A 22467-nucleotide genomic window follows, 5' to 3' on the forward strand; every position below is an offset into this window, starting at 1 on the left:
TGAAACAGACTATGGAAACTGTCATGGATACAGTTTTTTAAATTGTTCAGCATGTACATGAAAATGCTATGAATCACTGCCAGTCTCTAGAACTGTTGAAAGAAATGGAAAACAGTTCAGTGATCTCATATTCTTTGCCAATGCTTTAGGTTGAGTTCTGGACAAGTTTTACAATTATTTAGTGTACTCTTAATTTCAACTCAAGATTTTCTTGAAACCAAAGAAATCCTTGCAAAATAGTCGATAATCAAAGACCTAAGGCAGTGTGATTATGTTTTCTCACTGATATCCCACTTGCATATGAATGAGCTAATTTTGAAACTCTAAGGAAAGGTTAATTCGTGACTTAGCTAAGCAGTTACAAGAATTTATGTTGCGATGAAAACATTTAATAATACAAATCAGTAGTAACAATTTTATACACTTTTCTAACATGAATCAATATGCAGAACACTTTAATTATAATCAGTAGTAACATGTAAATTGTCCAAAAATACTATAAGAAAAATTTGCAGGACACTTTATTGATATTGAAGTTGCTCTTAAATTTATGCACTATCCCTTTGAAATAATACTGAGTTTACACTAGAGTTCATGAATTTATTCCACTTGGAGAGGCACAGTTTTCAAACTAATATGCTTTTGCTTTAAAAGAGTTAAATCAATTTTCCCCAAAAGATGAAACAGTTTTGTCAATACAATGTGATATTGAATGGTTTGTTTTCTTATTGTTGGGTTTTGAGAGTTCTTTGTGGATTCTGGATACTAGTCCTTTGACAGATATAGGATTTGCAAATATTTTCCTCCAATCTGTAGCTTTTCATTCTTTTAACAGTGCCAGTGAAGCCTTTTTTTTTTTTTTTTTTTCGCGGTACGCGGGCCTCTCACTGTTGTGGCCTCTCCCGTTGCGGAGCACAGGCTCCGGACGCGCAGGCCCCGCAGCCATGGCTCACAGGCCCAGCCGCTCCACGGCATGCGGGATCCTCCCGGACCGGGGCACGAACCCGCGTCCCCTGCATCGGCAGGCGGACTCTCAACCACTGCGCCACCAGGGAAGCCCCAGTGAAGCCTTTTTTAAGTCAAGGGATTGAGGTCAGGGTTTGTGACTTCCTTCGTTTAATGAAGATTTTTGTTGGTGACAAGGTTTGGCATTAAAAATATGTTTTGGCTTATATTTGGGTGTTTTGAGTTCATATAAAGTAGAGTGGAAATAAGGGTGATGTATGTCTTGTGAAAATTAATAAAGGGAAACCTCACTAAACTGGAGTCAGGAGGCCGGAAGGGGGAAGCTCTACCATGTACATACCACTCCACATCAATGCAGATCCTAATAGGAAGAGGAGTACCTTGCATCTCCAGCAGGAAGTGACACTACTTTACTTCCACCAGCAGGAGGAAGAAAAAATTTTTTCCTTGCCTGGCAATGGCTCAGCCGATAAAAAGCCACTGTACTTCAAACTCCCAATTTCCTCCAAAGGACCTTTTGTTTCTAGAAGCCCCTCCCAACTTCCCCTTCTCTATAAAAGAGTTTCCTGTCCTTTGCTTAACTGGACTTGCATGTGGTTCACCATAGTTCCATGTCCTGAACTGCAATTCTTTGCTGCTCCCAAATAAACCCGTTTTCCTGGTAAAATTAACTGGTGGTTCAATTATTTTAGGTTAGCAGTTTACTGACTTCTGTCTTCCCCTGACAAAATATGCGTTGTCCCTTAAGGAATCCAATGAGAGCAAAGCAAAGAAAGGAGCACTGATAGAATATATTAATGGCAGTTGCACACAAACTCCTTTCCCATCTAACTTAGCATTAGAACTCAGCATCACAGGAACGTGTATTAACACATCTACTTGAATTTAACAATGATGTCAGATTCTCTGAGAAAATGAGTCTGATTTGACTGGTTTGACTATGAGAACTGGCACCTCCAGTTAGATTCTGTCGCCCATATTTTGCATGTATTGAATGAGCTAAATTTGCAGCTCCAAACTTTTGAAGGAAATATATTTCAAGCACTTAAGACAAAAGTACCTTTCCGAAAAATATTAAATTAACAAAGGTGTATTTAAATGAACAATATTCTAATTTTCCTAGCCCTTTCTGAGTATATCAGCTTAAACAAAATGCCTCTAAGTAAGAGTAACTGGTATAATTGATAGTAGTTTGATAAACCTTGGTAAAGTCTTTTTAGCCTACCTCCCAGAAAATAAGAAAGTGGATAATTCTAATGACTTTTGCAACACAGGTGGTTTCAAATTCTCTGCTTTCAACAAAAATCTAATCAAGTTGTCAGCTGAGAGATTATTAAAAATAATTTCTGGTGATGGATCACTGTTAATTTTTTTTGCATATATAGATACAGTCATTCCTCAGTATCCTCATGGGATGAGTTCCAGGACCCCTGTGGATAACAAAATCCTTGGATGCACAACTTCCTGATATGAAATGGCATTCCATGCAAGGTAGGTTGAATTTATGGATATGGAACCTGCTGACACGGAGGGCTGACTATATCTCAGAAAGTGTTCAATAAAATGTGTGGCAGGGCTTCCCTGGTGGCGCAGTGGTTGAGAGTCCGCCTGCCGATGCAGGGGACGCGGGTTCGTGCCCCGGTCCAGGAGGATCCCACATGCCGCGGAGCGGCTGGGCCCGTGAGCCATGGCCGCTGAGCCTGCGTGTCCGGAGCCTGTGCTCCGCAACGGGAGAGGCCACAATGGTGAGAAGCCCGCGTACCGAAAAAAAAAAAAAATGTGTGGCATTTTGTCATCTATTTATATATGTGAACAAGGTTTTTCAGCATTAACGTTTATTAAAAAAATAGAAATAGAATTTATTGTTGAACCTTGTCTAATTCTAGTGTTAAGTAATGTTCATCACTCATATAACTCAATAGCAAAACCTCCCACAAATAATCCAATTTAAAAATGGGCAGAAGACCTATATACTTGTGTATGTGTGTGTGTGTGTATATATATATATATGAATGTTATTCTGCCAAAAAAAAAAAGAAAAAGAAGAGGAAAATCCTACCTTTTGTGACAACATGGATGGAGCTTGAGGGCATTATGCTAAGGGAAGTAAGTCAGACAGAGGAAGACAAATACTGTATGATCTCACTTACGTGTGGAATCTAAAAAAGTTGAGCTCATAGAAATAGAGGGTAGAATGGTGGTAGCCATGGGCTGGGGATAGGGGATATGGGGAGATGTTAGTCAAAGGGTAAAAACTTCCAGTTATAAAATGAATAAATTCTGGGGAGCTAATGTAAAACATGATGACTGTAGTTAACAATACTGTATTGTATACTTGGAAGTTGCTAAGAAACAAGCACCCACTAAATCTCAGTAACTTAAACATGTCTCAGGTTTATTTCTCTTCTTTATTGCATGTCCTAGTGTGGGCCGGCAGGGGCCACCAAATTACGATTTCATCTCTATAGTTAAGGCAGTTGGCAGAAAAAGATGCAATGACTTAACTAGCTTTTTAAGCTGATGTGAAGTTGAAGTATTACTTCTATGTGTTTCAGGAGTGTCAGAGAAGTACCAATCCTACCAAGTGCCTAGATGGGGAAAGAGCTGGAAACTTGGATGAGCAGCGCTAAGGACTACTTCCTGTCATTTCCAGTATTGGAAATAGACACAAATTTGTATTATCTGGTACCTACTTTGACACCAGGCAATATGGGGTAAAATAAAATATAAGACTTTTAGTTCATTTCAACAGATCACGGAGATACAGGCCCTGTTCTCTGCCATTCAGTTATTGCTGTGTAAGCCTGTAAGTTCCTTTGTCTCTTGGGGACTTTGCTCTTCCAGCTCTTACATTTTCTATTTGTAATGCACTTGGGACTGGAATAAGAGAGGAGAAAGAGAGCAAGCCCCACCAGGGCCAGGCCTGTTACCTGAAGAAAACACACTTTGGGACTTTCCTGGTGGTATAGTGGTTAAGAATCCGCCTGCCAATGCAGGGGACATGGGTTCAAGCCCTGGTCCGGGAAGATCCCACATGCCATGGAGCAACTAAGCCCGAGTGCCACAACTACTAAGCCTGCACTCTAGAGCCCAAGAGCCACAACTATTGAGCCCGCGTGCCATAACTACTGAAGCCTGCGCAGCTAGAACCCCATGTTCCACAAGAGAAGCCACTGCAATGAGAAGCCCAGAGCAGCCCCTACTCGCTGCAACTAGAGAAAGCCCAGGCGCAGCAACGAAGACCCAATGCAGACAATAAGTAAACAAATAAATGAATTAAAAATTTTAAAAATTAAATTATAAGGAAAAAAAGAAAACACACTTTAGTATTTTTGTCCTGAAATCTATCGGGTAATGTGCTTTCAGTCAGCAGCAGTAAGGAAACAGTGGCTTAATTCTGCATTGTAATAGCGATTTTAAAAGTCTAGGGGTCACTCAACTTTGGCTGCACGTTAGAATCATCTGGGGGAGGTTTTTAAAAATACCCCTCCGGGGCTCCACCGCAGACAATGAAATCAGACTGTCTGGGAGTGGAGGCTGAACAACATCTTTGCGGTAGTTGGGCCTCTCACTGTTGTGGCCTCTCCCATTGCGGAGCACAGGCTCCGGACGCACGGGCCCAGCCGCTCCGCGGCATATGGAATCCTCCCAGACCGGGGCACGAACCCGTGTCCCCTACATCGGCAGGGGAACTCTCAACCACTGCGCCACCAGGGAAGCCCAACATCGGTATTTTTAAAGAGCTTCACAGCTTTCTGCACCGAGTATTCTTCAACCCCTCACTACTTGTTGGAGTGGTTGGATGACACCTAGTGGGCGCATTCTCAGAAAAGAGATCTTAAATCGAATCTGCTCCTTTTCCTCCTCCCAAGAGTTGTTGGGGTATCTATCTATCTATCTAATCTATCTAATCTATTTAATCTATCTATCTAATCTATTTATCTATCTTATCTATTATCTATCATCTACCTATTATCTACCTATCTATCCAATCTATTTAATCTATCACTCTATCATCTATCTAATCTATTATCTATCAATCTAATCTATCTATTATCTATCTAATCTATCTATCTAATCTATCTACCTACCTATTATCTATCTAATCTATTATCAACCTATCTATCTATTATCTAATCTATCTAATCTATTATCTACCTATCTATTATCTATCTACCTATCTATTACCTAATCTAATCTATTATCTATCTATTATCTATCTACCTACCTATCTATCTATCTATCATCTCTTTTGGCCACACCGGGGGGCATGTGTGATCTTAGTTCCCCGACCAGGGGTCGAACCCGCGCCCCCTGCAGTGTTAGCGGGGGTCCCAACCACTGGACCGCCAGGGAAGTCCCCGGGTTGCACTTTGATGGGAGTGGGGGACATCAACCTAAAGAAAATCTTTGGGACATCAGCGGGTTTCTAACGACCTGGGGCGAGCATATTTCCCAGCGCATAAATCAGCTTGCAAAAGGACTGGAAAAAAGGAGACAAAGGTGGACCCAAGCTGCAGCGAAGGAGGAGGGGACAGGGAGGGCGAGGGAGGAGCAGGAGGAGACGTAGCCGCAGGGCTGACAGCCCCCGGCGTAGCCCTGACTTCCGCGTGTCGACCCCCGGGGGTGGGCGGAGCGGCGGCGGTCTGGGGTTGAGGGCGGGTCTGGACGCCTGTCCGGCCGTCCCCATGTGGCAGGCCGAGGACGACCTGGGCTGCATCATCTGTCACGAGCTGCTGGCCCGGCCCGCCACGCTGCCCTGCGGCCACAGCTTTTGTCACAACTGCCTGATGGGTCTGTGGGGCCCCACGGGTCCTGCCCCACCTGCCGCGAGGTCGCCGAGCGGCCGCTGCAGCTGCGGAAGAACACGATGCTGCAGGACCTGGAGGACAAGTACAGTCGGGAGGCGCGCCAGCTGGAGGGCCCGAACCCAGCGCCCGGGCCCCCGCGCCGCACCGCGCAGCTGCCGGTAGGAAGGCGGGACCAGAGACTGCCCTCTGACCTCCATCCGCCCGCGCGTGCCGACTGCCTCCCATTATCCCCACGGCGCTTCCTCTCCTCCTGATTGTATTTTCACGTTACTTTTCTCAGTCTGAACGTAGAACCCGTTCTTTGGAAAGTTCAGAAAAATATGAAGAAGCAGAAAAAAAAAAAATCAAAATCAGCAATCCTATCAACCTAGGCGCTATCCACCCTGGCCTCTTTCCACTTATTTCCAGTCTTTCTGCACCCACTGTGTCTCTCTGACAATTTTTAATTGTGCTAAAATATGTTTACATGATATAACATAAAATTTGCCATTAACCATTTTAAAATGTACAATTCAGTGGCGTTATATTTACAGTGCTGTGCAGCCATCACCACTATCTAGTTCCAAAAGTTTTTCATCACCACCAACAAGCTTTGTACCCATGAAGCAATAATTTCTCCCTCCCCTGCCCTCCAGCCCCTGATAACCTCTATTCTACTTTCTGTCTCTGTGACTTTGCCTACTCTAGATATTTCATAGAAGTGGAATCATACAATATTTGTCACTTTGTTTCTGGCTTTGGCTTCTTTCACTTGCTATAATGTTTTCAAGATTCATTCATGTTGTAGCATGTATCCGAACTTTATTCCTTTCTGTGGCTAAATCATAATTCCCTTGTATGATTATACCACTTTTTTTTTTTTTTGAATCCATTCAAACATCGATGGATATTTGGATTGTTTCCACCTTTGGGTTATGGCAAGTAATGTTGCAGTGAACGTTGATGTACAAGTATCCGAGTTTCTATTTTCAGTTATTTTGGGTAGGAGTAGAATTGTTGGATCATATGGTAATTCTGTGTTTAACTTATTGAGGAACAGCCAAACTGCATTCCACAGCAACAACAATACTTTGCATTCCCATTAACAAAGTAGGATTCCAATTTTCCCCAACTTTTGCTCCTGGGACTTTGGTCTATTTGCTTCTGGGACTTAGGTTATTGTCTGTTTCCACCACAGTCTTTTGCCCCAGACACCTGCAAGGTTAACTCCGTTTGCAGAACTTCTGAGCAATACTCACCACCTTTCTGGTCTGAGCTCTGGGTTAGGTGAAACGAAGATGAGCACCCTGTGTCATTCCTTCAGGCAGCCCCCTGCCAGATTAGAACAGACAGACACACTGGTTTGTGAATCAGATCTACTCTGTTCCGTTGGGAACCAGGACCAGAGTTTCACGCTGGGAATTTTCAGTACCGTCACTGAGCCAGGAAGGAAATGGGGCGAGGGCAAGTCAAAATGCCACAAAGCTTTCCTACTGCCAGGTTGTGCTTTTTTGAGTCAGTGTCTGCCAGAGTTCTGACAAAGTTGGTTGTGACAGTTTCTGCTCGTCTTGCGACGTTTCTCTCTCTCTGTGTGTGTGTGTGTGTGTGTGTGTGTGTGTGTTGGGGAGGCGGGGTTGGTGGAGGGTAAAAGAGCTTGGAGCTATCCACTCCTCTTTTTTTAAAAAATTAATAGACTTTATTTTTGAGAGCGGTTCTAGGCTTATAGAAAATTGAGCAGAAAGTACAGAAAATTCCCATATACCCCTCACCGTTACCCTTATTATTAATATCTTGCATTAGTTTGGGACACTTGTTACAATTTATGAACCAATATTGATACGTCATTATTAACCAAAATCTACAGTTTACATCAGAGTTCACTCTCTGTGTTGTACCGGTCTATGGATTTTGACAAATGCATGAAGTCATGTATCTGTAGTAACAGTTTTATGCCTTGAAAATCCCCTGCACTCTACCTCTTTGTACCCCCTCCCTCTCCCCAACCCCTGGCAACCACTGACTTTTTGCTATCTCTTTAGTTTTGCGCTTTCTAGAATGTCGTGTCTTTGGAATCATACAGTATCTAGCTTTTTCAGGCTAGCTTCTTTCATTAAACAAAATTAAGGTTTGTGGCTTGATAGCTCATTTCTTTTTATTGTCAAATAATATTCCATTGCGTAGATGTCCCACAGTTTATCTATTCACCTTTTTTAAAATTTATTTAAATTTATTTATTTTTGGCTGCGTTGGGTCTTTGTTGCTGCTCACAGGCTTTCTCTAGTTGTGGTGCATGAGCTTCTCATTGTGGTTGCTTCTCTCGTTGCGGAGCACAGGCTCTAGGCGCGAAGGCTTCAGTAGTTGTGGCACATGGGCTCAACAGTTGTGGCTCACGGGCTCTAGAGTGCAGGCTCAGTAGTTGTGGTGTACGGGCTTACTTGCTCCACGGCATGTGGGATCTTCCCGGACCAGGGCACGAACCTGTGTCCCCTGTGTTGGCAGGTGGATTCTCAACCACTGCACCACCAGGGAAGCCCTCTATTCATCTTTTGATGGACATATTGGTTATTTCCCTTTTTTTTTTTTTTGCAATTATGAATAAAGCTGTTCTCTTCTTTTTGGTTATAAGTACAGCATTGGGAGTTCCCTGGTGGTCTAGTGGTTAGGACTGGGCGCTTTCACTGCTGTGGCCCGGGTTCAATCCCTGGTCGGGGAACTGAGATCCTATAAACCAAGTGGTGCAGCCAATAAATAAATAAATACATACATACATACAGCATTATTCCTCAGGTCCTTAAAACTCTTTGTTAGTATAGCTTATAGTGACTGAATATACTTTCCATTGGCTTTTAAATTAAAACGATTGCCTATGGATGGTAGGATATCGGATAATTTAAACATTTCTTCTTTTCGCATTCTCTGCATTTTCTAAATTCACCACAGTGAGTGTATGGATGGAAAAAGCAACACACTTATTTTTTAAAGTTTTTAATTTGTACAGGTGTCTAGATAAGGGCTCCATTCCAGAATTCCAGCTGCCTGAATATTTAAGAGTGAGACCTGGAAATTTAAGAGCAAACAACGTTACCCGTGGTCAGCCACCTCCTCTATAAAATAGTCTGCATATGGCTTCCAAAACACATGCTATTTTGAGGGACGTCAGTGCTTCTTAGAGATGAAAAACTGGTTCCAGTTTTTGAGGTTCCAGCATAATTTAAAAAGTGAAAAAGTTTCCTCCAAAGTTCTAAAAACTCTGGTTTATTTAGAGTAAGATGATGAACATCTTGTATTTCTGTGGCTCTCCGTAGGACCTCTTTTGGAGGTAATGCAAATTTCTCCATTGAAGTCTGGGCCCTGCCTGCCTCAGATGACCGTGACCAGGTCTTGAGGGTGTTGCCAGAATGTGTTGGCTGTAAAACTTCCTCCCATTCCCAGCCAGGCAGCTGAGCAGATGAAGCTCCGGAAGTGGAGTGGTTTAGCATTCTCATCTGAATGTTTCTTTAAATGTGAAGGATGTCAATAAACAAACAAAAAGAGTTTGCATCTGCACATCACTTTAAAGTCTCCAAGATCTTTTCATAGTCGAGCCTCTTCACTGTTGAAGAGAAGGAGGGATGGTCGCTTTTATCTATGAAAGGAGTGATGAAGACACAGGACAGGACAAGTCAGTCAGAGTTGAGAGTGGAGCTGAAACCCGAGCCAAATGCCTTCCACTCACCTCATCAGCGGCCACCAGTGCTGCCAAATCTCCAGGCTCTCACCCTATTTCATCTCTGACTTCCCTTGTTCAAAATGACCCCTAGGCTTCCCTTTATGCCTCACCCCCCAACCTCCCCCATCCTATGGATGAACTCTGGTTCTCTGTTATGGCCACTGGACCACCAGTAGGGGGAAGTGGGCATGCCAAAGGTCCAGGGAGCTTACCTCCTTGCCCTCTAGACATTTTTGTCACTTCCTTGCCTGCCTCCTTTATCCAATGTTTACAGCTCCCTCTGTCTAGAAGTGGTTCCTGGGTCCAGCTTTGTGTTCTGCTTTGCTCTTTTAAAGGTGGTGGCACAGAAGAGCAGCACAGAAGTTGGCTGGGGGCTCGCAGAGCTGGTGGAACGGCTTATAGGTATTGTCAGGAGCCTTCAGAGTCAGAGACATCTCCCAGAATCTGAACCAGACAATGAAATGAGCATCCTGGCTGTGGTAGGCTCATCTGGGAGAAGAAAGGATGTGCCAGGAGGTGGGGCTAGGGACAGCTCCCTGGGACAGCTAGGGAGCAACCTGAATCTGTTTGCAGTTGAAGGATGCGCTAAGTCCCAGTCTTTTACCACCATGCTCTTCACTACCAAACATGGATGATCGGGAGTTTGGAATGCCTGAGGTGAGGTAAGAAGGCTTCAAGTGGGCTAGGTTCTATCCTTATCACTCCACCTAACCAGCTCTAAGATCACCCGTGACCTCTACGCAAATCCTGTAGACGTTCTAGCTTTTATCCTCATTGGCCTTTCAGCAGCCTTTGACACAGTCAACCACAACTTCATTCTTTTTTTTTTTTAATTTTTAAAAATTTTTGTATAATTTTGAAAGGTTACGGTCCATTTACAGTTATTAGAAAATACTGGTTATATTTCCTGTATGTACAGTATATCCTTGTAGCCTATCTTACACCCAACAGTTTGTTCCTCCCACTGCACTATCCCTATATTGCCCCTCCCTCCCCTCTACCCACTGGTAACCACTAATTTATTTTCTATATCTGTGAGTCTGCTTCTTTTCACAACTTCATTCTTGAAGCTTTCTTTTCCCTTAGCTCTGGGACACGAGTCTTCCAGCCTTTCCCCATTTCTCTCCAGCTGCTCCTTTTCAGTCTGTTTTGCAGGTTTACTCTCTGCTGCTAAGCAATGAAATGCTGGGATTCTTCAAGGCTGAGTTGTAGGTCGCTGTCTGTTCCCCCTACATGGTCTTCCCCATTCCTGTGGCTTTAACTGCCACCTCTGTGCACAAATATAGCTTCAGCCAGGACCCTTCTCTGAGTTCTGGTCTGGTGTCTTCCTTCTCATCTTCCCCTCTTAGCATCTCAAAGACACATCTCACTTAACCCGTCCTGCACTGTTTCTCCTCTGGGATACCCCGTCTCAGCAACTGACCCTGTAGCCCTTCCAAGTGCACAAGCCAGAAACCTGGAAATCATGTCACCTCTTCCATCATCTGCCTAAACATCTCTTGAATCTATTTACTATTCTTTTTAAAAAAAAATAAATTTATTTATTTATTCATTTATTTAATTTTTGGCTGCATTGGGTCTTCGCTGCTGCACACGGGTTTTCTCTAGTTGCTGAGAGCGGGGGCTGCCCTTTGTTGCGGTGCGCCGGCTTCTCATTGCGGTGGCTTCTCTTGTTGCGGAGCATGGGCTCTAGGTGCGCGGGCTTCAGTAGTTGTGGCACACGGGCTCTACAGTGCAGGCTCAGTAGTTGTGGCGCACGGGCTTAGTTGCTCTGTGACATGTCAGATCTTCCTGGACCAGGGCTCGAACCCGTGTCCCCTGCATTGGCAGGCGGATTCTTAACCGCAGTGTCACCAGGGAAGCCCCCTATTTACTATTCTTGAGCTCCTTAAAGACGACTCTAATCCAATCCTATGACTATTTCTTGCCTGGATTTCTACCAAAGCCTTTTAATTGCTCTGATCTGTTCCTTCCAGAGTGTCACACTTCTTCCCATCACAGGGCCCACACCATGGAATGTTCTTCTTTTTTACTCTGTCATGTAGGTAGTGCCTGCTCATCCTTCAGACCTCAGCTAGATTATCACTTCCTGGGAGAAGCCTTCACTGATTTCCTTGAACAAGTCAAATCCCCTTATTAGAGGCTCTTACGTATGATTCCATGTACCTTTCATTTGTAGCAGTTGTTACAGTTGTGACTTGATAATGACTGGCACCATAATTTATTAATGTCTTTCATCCCACTTCCCTTGCACTGGACTCTAAGCTCTATGAGGGCAGCGACCTTGATGGCTTTTGTTCTTTTGTTCACTCTTGTATCCCCAGGCCTAACACAGTGCTTGGCACATAGTAAGTGCTCAACAAACACCCAGTGTATTTGAGTGAGTGAATAAATGGGTCCTCAGGGATGCAGTGTGTTGGGGTAGAAGATCTGAGAGTCTGTCCATCAGTCCTGACATTGCCACTCACTAGTATTATGACCTTGGACAAGTCATTTCATCTTTCTGAGTCTCAGATTTCTATCTGTAAAACAAACAAAAAATGATCCATGGCCTGCATCTCATTGGTTTAATGTGGAGATTTTTTTTTTAAATATCTTGCTTAAAAAAGTGCTTGAGCAATGTGAAAATGTGGGACAATCAAATTAGCTATGACAATATAGTTAACCTTCATGAACTCCCTCTTTTGTAAAATGGGGATAATAAACCGATCTTGGAAAGTTGTTAGGCAAATTAGAGGTGAGCAGTGGAAAATATTCAACAGGTGGTACCTACTCCTGTTATGATTGGCAAAAAGAATGGGAAATGGATTTTGCAAAGTGGGAAGGAAAGTCAGGTGCTGAAGTTGGGAAGGTGGTGAGCAGATGGGAGGCTGTGTTGGGGACTAACAGGACCTGAAGTTAAAGAAAATCAGGGAGTATGTGTTGGAGGCCCCAGAGAGCAGGGCCTGTATGCAGGCAACATGTTTGTCTTGGCCCTTAGGAAGAGTTATGATAGCAGTCTGGGGAAGATTATTTCAGCCTCTGTAGCTTATCTTAGTGACTATCTGTATTTTTTATTTTGTAAAGCCCCTATAAGATGGGCCTAAAATTTTCAAACTTTTTGGGGGTATGAGCTAAGAACTCCATATCTGTTGTACAAAATACTAGAAAATACATAACAGTTGAAAAAACAAATGAAAATCATCCATAATCCCATCACCAAGAAATCGCCATTCTGTAATATTTTTGCCATACTATGTATTATTCCAGATTGTTTTCAAGGCGCATATTTTGAGGGCCTAACTATGTTTTGAAAAACCTGTTAGAAGGTAAGTAGAAAATTGTAGATGGTTGGTAGAACTGGAATATATTTGATGCATTCCTTAGGAGATTTTCTTTTTTCCTTCTTCCTTCCTTCCTTTTCTTCTTCTTCTTCTTCTCCTTCTCCTTCTTTTTTTTTTTAAAGTGATTCATCAATAGGCTTTGTCAGCTGGGGTGGACCTTTCCTTGGCTTCTCCAAAACTAGTGACTTCCAACACACCTGAGGGGAAAATGAGAGACATTCTCCATGACCTAGAAGAGATCCAGGAAAAATTACAAGAAAACTTCATGTGGAAAGAGGCCCTTGAAGAACAAATGCAGGGTGAGTTGATTTTATTTGGTAGAGGAGGTTTAATTATGGAAGTTGGGGCAGCGTTCTGTGGCTTTGTTTTTTGGGGACAGGATCTGAGAGCCCAGCTGTGTTATCCCTGTGGTGTGAATGAGGAAGGAGTGGGCTGAGCTATTTTTGTGACTGGATGTGTTTTTGGACCTGACTGGAGGTGTGATGCATCACAGGCCCTTAATAGATAGAAACTCGTTTTCGAAGACCTATAAATCCAGAACCTAAACCTGATTTTGCTAGCTCACCGTGCATCTGTGTTATCTACCTGAGGAGATTCAGAAATAGGCGGCTTTTTCTTTTTCACTAGTAAATGTCCTTATTAATGAAGCATGCAACTTTGTATATAGTTCTTTATAAATTCTACTCAACTGTAATCTCTGGCCAGTGTGTTTAATAATAAAGGGTGGGCCTCCCTGGTGGCGCAGTGGTTGAGAGTCCGCCTGCCGATGCAGGGGATACGGGTTTGTGCCCCGGTCTGGGAGGATCCCATATGCCGCGGAGCGGCTGGGCCCGTGAGCCATGGCCGCTGAGCCTGTGCGTCCGGAGCCTGTGCTCCGCAACGGGAGAGGCCACAACAGTGAGAGGCCCGCGTACAGCAAAAAAAAAAAAAAAAAAAAAAAAATAATAATAATAATAATAAAGGGTAACAACGTAGAAAACAACCTTTCTGTCCTGACTTTTAGGTTCGTTGTTGTTCCTGGCTCAGGATTGAAAAACAACTCACACCTGCCCCTTAGACAAGTGCTCTGGTCTCCCTTGCCTCTGTCTCCTGACTCGGCCACAGCAGGCCTTGTATGCTTTAGAGACGTATCTCTTAGAGCTTTTAGATATTTAAATCATCTTGCTCTGCTTAAAAATTTTTTTATTTAAGTGGAGAAGCATGATTCCTTGGGAAAGCTTTCTTTAGGAAACCAGTTAGAGTACAGTTTATTAATTGTTCCAAAAACGATCTGAGAAATAAAGTGCCCTCTTAGCTCCTGTGTGCTCCTAAATTTAGTATGGGTTCCTAATTTAAAATCTAAAATCGAGCTTTAAACTTGAGGATTAAATTTAAAATTTTTAATTCAAAAATCAAAAAATATAAAAAGACACAACAGAAGTGTTGTGTTCCTACCCTCGTCCAATTCCTCTTATTCCCCCAGTTAACCACCTTTACTAGTTTTCTTAAGTGTCCATTCAGAATTTACTTTTGTAAGTACAAGCAAACACAAATTTATATTTTTATCTCCCCCAATCTTTTTTTTTACACAAAAGTTAGCATACTATATACACTGTTCTGCATTTTGCTTTTCTTTCTTACTTAATATATCTTGATACCTTTACAAATCAGTACAAGCATTTTCTCTTTAAAGCTGCATAATATTCCAATTTATGGATATGCCAACATTATTTACTCAACTCTTTACTGATGGATGCATGATTATTCCCAATTATTTATAATTGCAAACAATGCTGAAGTCAGTTACTGTATATACATCATTTTATATGAGTGCAGATATAATTGTAGGTTAAATTACCAGTAAGGATTGCTGGGTCATAGAGTAAATTTTGCAATTTTGATAACGTTGACAAACTGCTCTCCAGTTAGGTTATATCAGTTGACACTCTTACAGAAGAAATGTTTATCCCCCAAGCCTGCCAACACAATGTGCTGTCAAACTTTTGTATTTTTTTTGCCAATCCAATGGGTTTAAAAACAGTGATATATTTGTGTACTGTACTTTTAATTTGCATTTCTCCATGAATTGTCTGTTTATATCTTGTGTTGTTGGTCCTTTAAAAATTTGATTTTTAGGAACTCATTATAAATTAGGGAGATTAGCCTTTTGTCTGTGATATGAATTGCAGATTTTGTTCCCCAATTTGTCATTTATCTTTTGATTCTGTTTAGTGTGGGTTTTAGAATGTCATATAGACATTTTTATATTTTCAAGTAGTACATTTTATCAGTGTTTTCTTTTGTGGCTTCTAGATTTTAAATTTTAGTTAGAAAACTTCACCACCTCAAGTGGGGTGTGTGTGTGTGTGTGTATGTACATTTTTATATTAAATCTTTGGTTTCACATATAAATCTTTCACCCATTTGAAATTTATCCTAGCGTGTGTCCTAGTGAATTTTAAATAATAATGTAAATGTTTTATAACATTTATAATATTTAATGGTGTTGCTCTGGTTGAAATGTTTCTCCATATTTAACTGGAGAAACATGATATCTTGGGAAAAAATTACAACTTTCTATGATTATTTAAGTGTGCATTTTTAATTTTTATTTTTAATTGTGGTAAAATACATATAACAAATGCACCATCTTAACCATTTTTAAGTTTATAGTTGAATAGTGTTAAGTATATTCATATTGTGTGCAACCAAGTTCCAGAACGTTTTCATCTTGCAAAACTGAAACTCTATACCCATTAAACAGTAACTCCCCATACCCTCCTTCCCCAGCACCTAGCAACCGCCATTCCACTGTCTGTTTCTATGAGTTTGATTACTCCAAATAGCTTATATAAGTGGAATCGTGAAGTGTTTATCTTTTTGTGACTGGCTTATTTCACTTAGCATCCATATTGTTGGATCCAAGTTTCATCCATATTGTTGACTGTGTCAGAATTTCCATCCTTTTAAGGGCCGAATAATATTCCATTGTATTGTACACATATATATACCACATTTTGTTTACCCATCCATCCATCCATCCATCCATCCATTGATGGACATTTGGGTTGCTTCCACCCCTTGGCTACTGTGAATAATGCTGCCGTGAACATGGGTGTGTGAACATGGGTGTATGAACATCTCTTTGAGACCTTGCTTTCAATTCTTTTGTATATATGCCTACAAGTGGAATTACTGGATCATATGGTAATTCTATTTTTAATTTTTTGAGGAATTAAGTATACATATTAAGTATTTTTAAAATTTAACTTAGAAAATTCAAGTATGCCTTAGCAAGTACAACGTTGATTATTTTGGTTATTTTGATTTTGATTATTTGGACCAGTCCAGGACAGTTTTAAAACATAAGATCTGAATATATCCCTATTTCCTGAAACATCATTTCCTGAAGTTCTCACAAGATTGTTTTTAAGACAATAGATTAGTTATTCTTCAAGTCAGCACTTTAACAGCTGCTAAGCAATTTGACTGCCTCATCACAATGATTTCCTTTGACCCTATGTAAACACACCATGAGCTGCCACGGAAATCACGCAGCCTAAAGGGCACAGTGTTTCTCGAGGTATGACCTGGGACTCTCTGTAACACTAATAAGAATGCAGATAATCTCCAGGTTTGTTGGCCTTTTTTTTTTTCCTTATATGTTCTTTTTGTGGCTTTGATATGGTAACTTCATAATATTAATTAAAAATCTTTCCACCCTTAAAAAAAAAGAGCAGAATCCAAGGCCCATGGCCAGACTATTGAGTTAGCATCTCTGGGAGTAAGCCCTAAGGATTTGCATTTTTGACAACTTTGCAGGGGATTTTCATGCACACTAAAGTTTTGATAAGCATTTTGGTGCAGCTTACACAACAGGGGTGATTATTTGTAATACAAATTTAATTACTGGGGAGTACAGTTGACCCTTGAACAACATGGGGGTTAGGGGCACCAAACGCCTATACGGCCAAAAATCTGACTATAACTTTTTTCTTTTTTTGTAAATAGGAGTCCTATTTTATTTTATTTATTTATATTTTTAATTAATTAATCTTTGTGTTGGGTCTTCGTTGCTGTACATGGGCTTTCTCTAGTTGCGTCGAGTAGGGACTACTCTTCGTTGTGGTGCGTGGACTTCTCATTGCGGTGGCTTCTCTTGTTGCGGAGCTCGGGCTCTAGGTGCGCGGGCTTCAGTAGTTGTGGCTCGCGGGCTCTAGAGCTCAGGCTCAGTAGTTGTGGCGCATGGGCTTAGTTGCTCTGTGGCATGTGGGATCTTCCCGGACCAGGTCTCGAACCCGTGTCCCCTGCATTGGCAGGCAGATTCTTAACCACTGTGCCACCAGGGAAGTCCTGACTATAACTTTTGACTGCCCCAAAACTTAACTACCAATAGCCTACTGCTGACTGGAAGCCTTACAGGTAACATAAACAGTTGAGTAACACATATTTTGTATGTTTTATGTATTATATACTGTATTCTTACAATAAAGTAAGCCAGAAAAAAAATTTTATTAAGAAAAGCATAAGGAAGAGAAAATACATTTACAGTACTGTACTGTAGCTATCTATACTGTAAGTTTACATCATCTGTTTATGAGATGAATCATCTGTCTGTCAGTATCTACATACACATCTTATATGATAAAAAGCACTGAGGATGTTATACATATTACTAACACTAGACATCAAAAATGAAAAGATAATGCAAAAAAGAAATTCACATTTATTTACAGGTGTAACTATTCATGCATTGATAACAAAGAAGCAACAGTATGCTTGCTTTGTGGTAGCCTAGCCTATACACTAATGAATTAATCATTTTAAAATTGTTATGGCATACAATATTACAGTCATATTCATAACACAGTATTAGAAACATTGTTATTTTGTTTTAAAAAAACAGTTACCTATGATGATAGGCTGATAGAGAGGGAGAGAAAGAAAACTAACACACTACTAATTTTATATTAAATATCACTCACCTTATGCTTATGTAAGGAAAGGCTATCCACTTCAATACAAGTCTTGCACGTGACGTTCTACACATATATTTTTGTGTATTTATTGATCCACATATATTTTTGATCCACATATATTTTTGTATATTCATTGAAAAAGATAAGTGGAACTTTGCAGTTCAAACCTGTGCTGTTCAAGTGTCAACTGTAATTTTATGCAGAACAATTCTACTTAGAATGGTTTGTTCCTGAAATTATTTTAAATTCCCAAGGGATCCAAGGGATCCTGGCTACTTAAAAAAAAAAAGCCTGTAGCTTATTCTCTTAGTAGAGAAATGAGATTCTTTAGATTCTGTTTTAAAGAAATTTCTTAGCAATTAAGTTTGTATAACAAATATTTCTGGCAAATCAATTGTTTAATAAACCATCATTTTTTGTTCTTTTATGAAACCTATCATAATCAGTGGGTAAACGGTTGAGTTTATACCCAGAGAGATTAACATATCAAAATACTTCATTTCTGTAATAGTTACCAGTGTTTTATTTAATAGCTACTCAATATTTATGAATGTACATCATGTTTCTTTTTTTCTAAGTTGGTTTTTTTTTTTTTTTTTTTTTGTGGTATGCGGGCCTCTCACTGCTGTGGCCTCTCTCGTTGCAGAGCACAGGCTCCGGACAAGCAGGCCCAGTGGCCATGGCTCACGGACCTAGCCGCTCCGCAGCATGTGGGATCTTCCTGGACTGGGGCACGAACCCGTGTCCCCTGCATTGGCAGGCAGACTCAACCACTGCGACCAGGGAAGCCCCAGTTTCTGCTTTATAACAAAGTGAATCAGTTATACATATACGTATGTTCCCATATCTCCTCCCTCTTGCGTCTCCCTCCCACCCTCCCTATCCCACCCCTCTAGGTGGTCACAAAGCACCGAGCTGATCTCCCTGTGCTATGCAGCTGCTTCCCACTAGCTATCTATTTTACATTTGGTAGTGTATATATGTCCATGCCACTCTCTCACTTTGTCACAGCTTACCCTTCCCCCTCCCCATATCCTCAAGTCCATTCTCTAGTAGGTCTGTGTCTTTATTCCCGTCTTACCCCTAGGTTCTTCATGACTTTTTTTTTTTTTCCTTAGATTCCATATACATGTGTTGGCATACGGTATTTGTCTTTCTCTTTCTGACTTACTGCACTCTGTATGACAGACTCTAGGTCCATCCACCTCACTACAAATAACTCAATTTCATTTCTTTTTTCTCAGTATTTTTAAGAACCAACTAGTCAAGTGTAAATTATTTTCTCTATTGATAGGGGAAAAACTTGTGTTAGCTAAAAAATAAAAGAAGTAACTAGCAGTTCTTACAAACATTTTTAAAACGGTGATTAACGATAAGTAAAATCCTATTAGCTCAATAGAAAGAAGAGTGGTACCCCACGTAGATTTTTTTTTTTTTTTTTTTTTTTTGTGGTACGCAGGCCTCTCACTGTTGTGGCCTCTCCCGTTGAGGAGCACAGGCTCCGGACGCGCAGGCTCAGCGGCCATGGCTCACGGGCCCAGCCGCTCCGCGGCATGTGGGATCTTCCCGGACGGGGGCACGAACCCGTGTCCCCTGCATTGGCAGGCAGACTCTCAACCACGGCGCCACCAGGGAAGCCCCCCATGTAGATTTTGAGCGTGGCTTCTTGAAGGGCAGCTCTCCTGCTCTCGTGACCTACGTGTCCATGGCCCACACCCTAGATGGGCCTTTTGTCTCTTCTCAGTGTGACTCTTGGATTCACTTTACGCTGCTGTCAGCTCAAGGTACAAATAGGGGACAATTTCACCTTCACAGTCCATACTCTGGCAGTTCCCCTACTGTCCCTTATTCTACCTAACCATGGTCATTGCAAGCACATAGTAGTTTTAAGGTAACAATTAAACTTTAGTACAGTTTGGGATTAGCCGATGCAAACTATTACATATAGAATGGATAAACAACAAGGTCCTCCTGTAGAGCACAGGGAACTATCTGCAATATCCTGTGATAAACCATAATGGAAAAGAATATGAAAAAGAATGTACATATATGTACAACTGAATCACTTTGCTATACAGCAGAAATTAAAACAACATTGTAAATCAACTATACTTCAATAAAAAAAAACCTCAATGTACACTGAGAGGTAATAGGTACTAGCAGTTGCGATGAGTCTCATGTTCCCCAGCTTTATACCAGTTTAAAGCACTGACCTGGGGGGCATGGATAGTCTGGGTGTCACGGTGCCATGATCCCTTGCATGATGCCGTGATCCCTTTATCATGCTTTTTTTTTTTTTTTTTTTTTTTTTTTGCGGTACGCGGGCCTCTCACTGTTGTGGCCTCTCCCGCTGCGGAGCACAGGCTCCGGACGCGCAGGCCCAGCGGCCATGGCTCACGGGCCCAGCCGCTCCGCGGCATGTGGGATCTTCCCGGACCGGGGCACGAACCCGTGTCCCCTGCATCGGCAGGCGGACTCTCAACCACTGCGCCACCAGGGAAGCCCTATGCACCAGTTTTAATGCCAGTATATGTAAAACTTTATCACACTCAAAGATACAAAGCTGCTTTTTGCTATTTGAAGACCTCTTAGCATGGACCATCAGAGGTGGCTAGTCCTGTTCTGGTTTTTTTCCCCAGGGGTCATCAATCCAACCTTTGACCTAGGGAGCCTCTCCTGTAGCCTGGAGGTGTCCAAGGATCACTGTATCTCACCGCCCACAGCCCTATCCTGGAGTCATGAGAGGTTTGCCTCCTGCCAGGCCTTATGTTCCCAGGCTCTCTCTTCTGGGCAGCAGTACTGGGAAGTGGACACTCAGCGTTGTAGCCACTGGGCAGTTGGGGTGACTTCCCAGGGGATGAGGCATGACCAGATCCTGGGAAGGATCAGGGACTCCTGGTATGTAGAGTGGAAAGGGACTAGCCAGCTCTCTGCATGGGACATGGTCAGGGAAACTGTCCTTGGCACAAACAGACCTAGTGTGGTGGGCATCTGGCTGGATCTTGAGGAGGGAAAGCTTCCCTTCTATTCCATGGCTGATCAGGTGAAGCTCCTGTATGAGTGCCCAGTCTCTGCTGCCTTTCCTCTGCACCCTGCCTTCTGGCTGTATGGCTTATTCCCTGGAAGCTCTCTGACTATGAGGCAAATAAACGTATAAACATTCCCTGGGTGTTAAAACATGTTGATTTCCTGGTCTCTCTGCCTTCAAGCAGGGTGTCAACTTGACTTAAGTATCCCACTTCCAAAGTTAAGGGGTGCAAAGTAAATGTTTAACTCAGCAGGTTTGCATTGTTCAAACCCTGCACGGTCTGTCAGAAGAAAGGACAGGCTCTTGAGTGGGAGATAATATCTAAGCCCTTGGAATATCCTGCCTGATAAGAGTGTATTTATCTGAGGGCCTTGGGCCACACAGTATCAGCTTGATTTCTGGAAGGGCTGGAAACTAAGGTCAGCCACTTGGGCGGTGAGTCTGCCTACATGACCGACTGCCAGTCAAAGCCTTGGGCACCAAAACTTGAATGTGCTTCCCTGGTTGGCAGTATTCCATGTGTGTTGTCACACGTCATCCTGGGAGAATTAAACATTGTCCCCATAACTCCACTGAGAGAGGAGTGAGTGGGCTCTCTTGGCCCCTGCCCTATGTGCCTTTTTCTGTTGCTGGTTTTAACCTGTATCCTTTCACTGTAATCATCTGTAACCGTAAGTGTAACAGCTTTGCTGAGTTCTGTGAGTCCTTCTAGTGCATCACTGAAAATGAGATTGATTTTAGGGCCGCCCCCCTACACACACACAAGGGGCATGCTATCAATTGCTGTGTAATACTATTATCACACATTCAGTGGTTTCAAACAACACATATTTATTCTCTCGCAGCTTCTGTGGGCCGGGCGTCAGGATACAGCTTAGCTGAGGCCTCTGCTTTGGAGTCTCGCAAGCTGCAGTCAGGGTATGAACTGGGGCCGGGTGACATCTGAGGCTCTACTGGGGAAGGATCTGCTTCCAAGCTCACGTGGTTGTCAGCAGGATTCAGTTCCTTGTGGGTTGTCAGACTGAGGACCCCCCTCAGTTCCTTACTCGTTGGGCCTCTGCAACATGGCTGCTTACTTCTTCAAAGCCAACAAGGGAGATCAAGTCTCCTAGCAAGGTGGACATTAAATCTTATATAATGTAACCACAGGGACATATAATCACACATATGCCATCGCCTTTGCCTTATTCTATTGGTTAGAAGCAAGTCACAGTCCCGCCCACATTTAAGGGGGTGGGGTTCACAAGGGCATGAATACCAGGAGGTGGGGGGGTCTTTACAGTCTGGCTGGCACATGGTATCATCTCATACTTGATTTCCCTTATTTTTTTTTTAATTATTTATTTATTTATTTATTTATTTATTTTTGGCTGTGTTGGGTCTTCGTTGCTGCGTGGGCTTTCTCTAGTCGCGGCGAGAGGGGGCTACTCTTTGTTGCGGTGCACGGGCTTCTCATTGTGGTGGCTTCTCTTGTTGTAAAACACAGGCTCTAGGTGCGTGGGCTCAGTACTTGTGGCTCATGGGCTCCAGAGCACAGGCTCTGTAGTTGTGGCTCACGGGCTTAGTTGCTCCGTGGCATGTGGGACCTTCCTGGACCAGGACTTGAACCTGTGTCCCCTGCATTTGCAGGCGGATTCTTAACCACTGCGCCACCAGGGAAGTCCCGATTGCCCCTATTTTTTAGAATCATTTT

General features: G+C 42.4%; 2 protein-coding genes across 3 annotated transcripts in view; both read left to right on the plus strand.

Annotated features, from left to right (window-relative positions):
• ADAP2 (ArfGAP with dual PH domains 2) overlaps positions 1 to 4204 on the plus strand; it is a 42542-nt gene extending 38338 nt beyond the window's left edge. For both annotated transcript variants that reach the window (XM_082603390.1, XM_082603389.1), the window contains 2 exons: positions 2352 to 2457; positions 3522 to 4204. In XM_082603390.1, coding sequence (XP_082459516.1) covers positions 2352 to 2434 — 83 coding nt within the window. In that variant the 3' untranslated portion in view covers positions 2435 to 2457; positions 3522 to 4204. The remainder of the gene's footprint in view (positions 1 to 2351; positions 2458 to 3521) is intronic.
• A 1447-nt stretch (positions 4205 to 5651) lies between these two features.
• Positions 5652 to 20903, plus strand: RNF135 (ring finger protein 135; the record flags this gene model as incomplete). Its single annotated transcript, XM_082603394.1, is given in 4 exon segments — positions 5652 to 5771; positions 5774 to 5935; positions 12925 to 13087; positions 20386 to 20903. Coding segments are annotated over 4 exon segments (960 nt in total). The 5' UTR covers positions 5652 to 5654.
• Between the last annotated feature and the right edge of the window lie 1564 nt (positions 20904 to 22467).

This window comes from Mesoplodon mirus (genome assembly GCF_964341445.2).
Source record: "Mesoplodon mirus genome assembly, chromosome: 18".
NCBI classification, from domain to species: Eukaryota; Metazoa; Chordata; class Mammalia; order Artiodactyla; family Ziphiidae; genus Mesoplodon; species Mesoplodon mirus.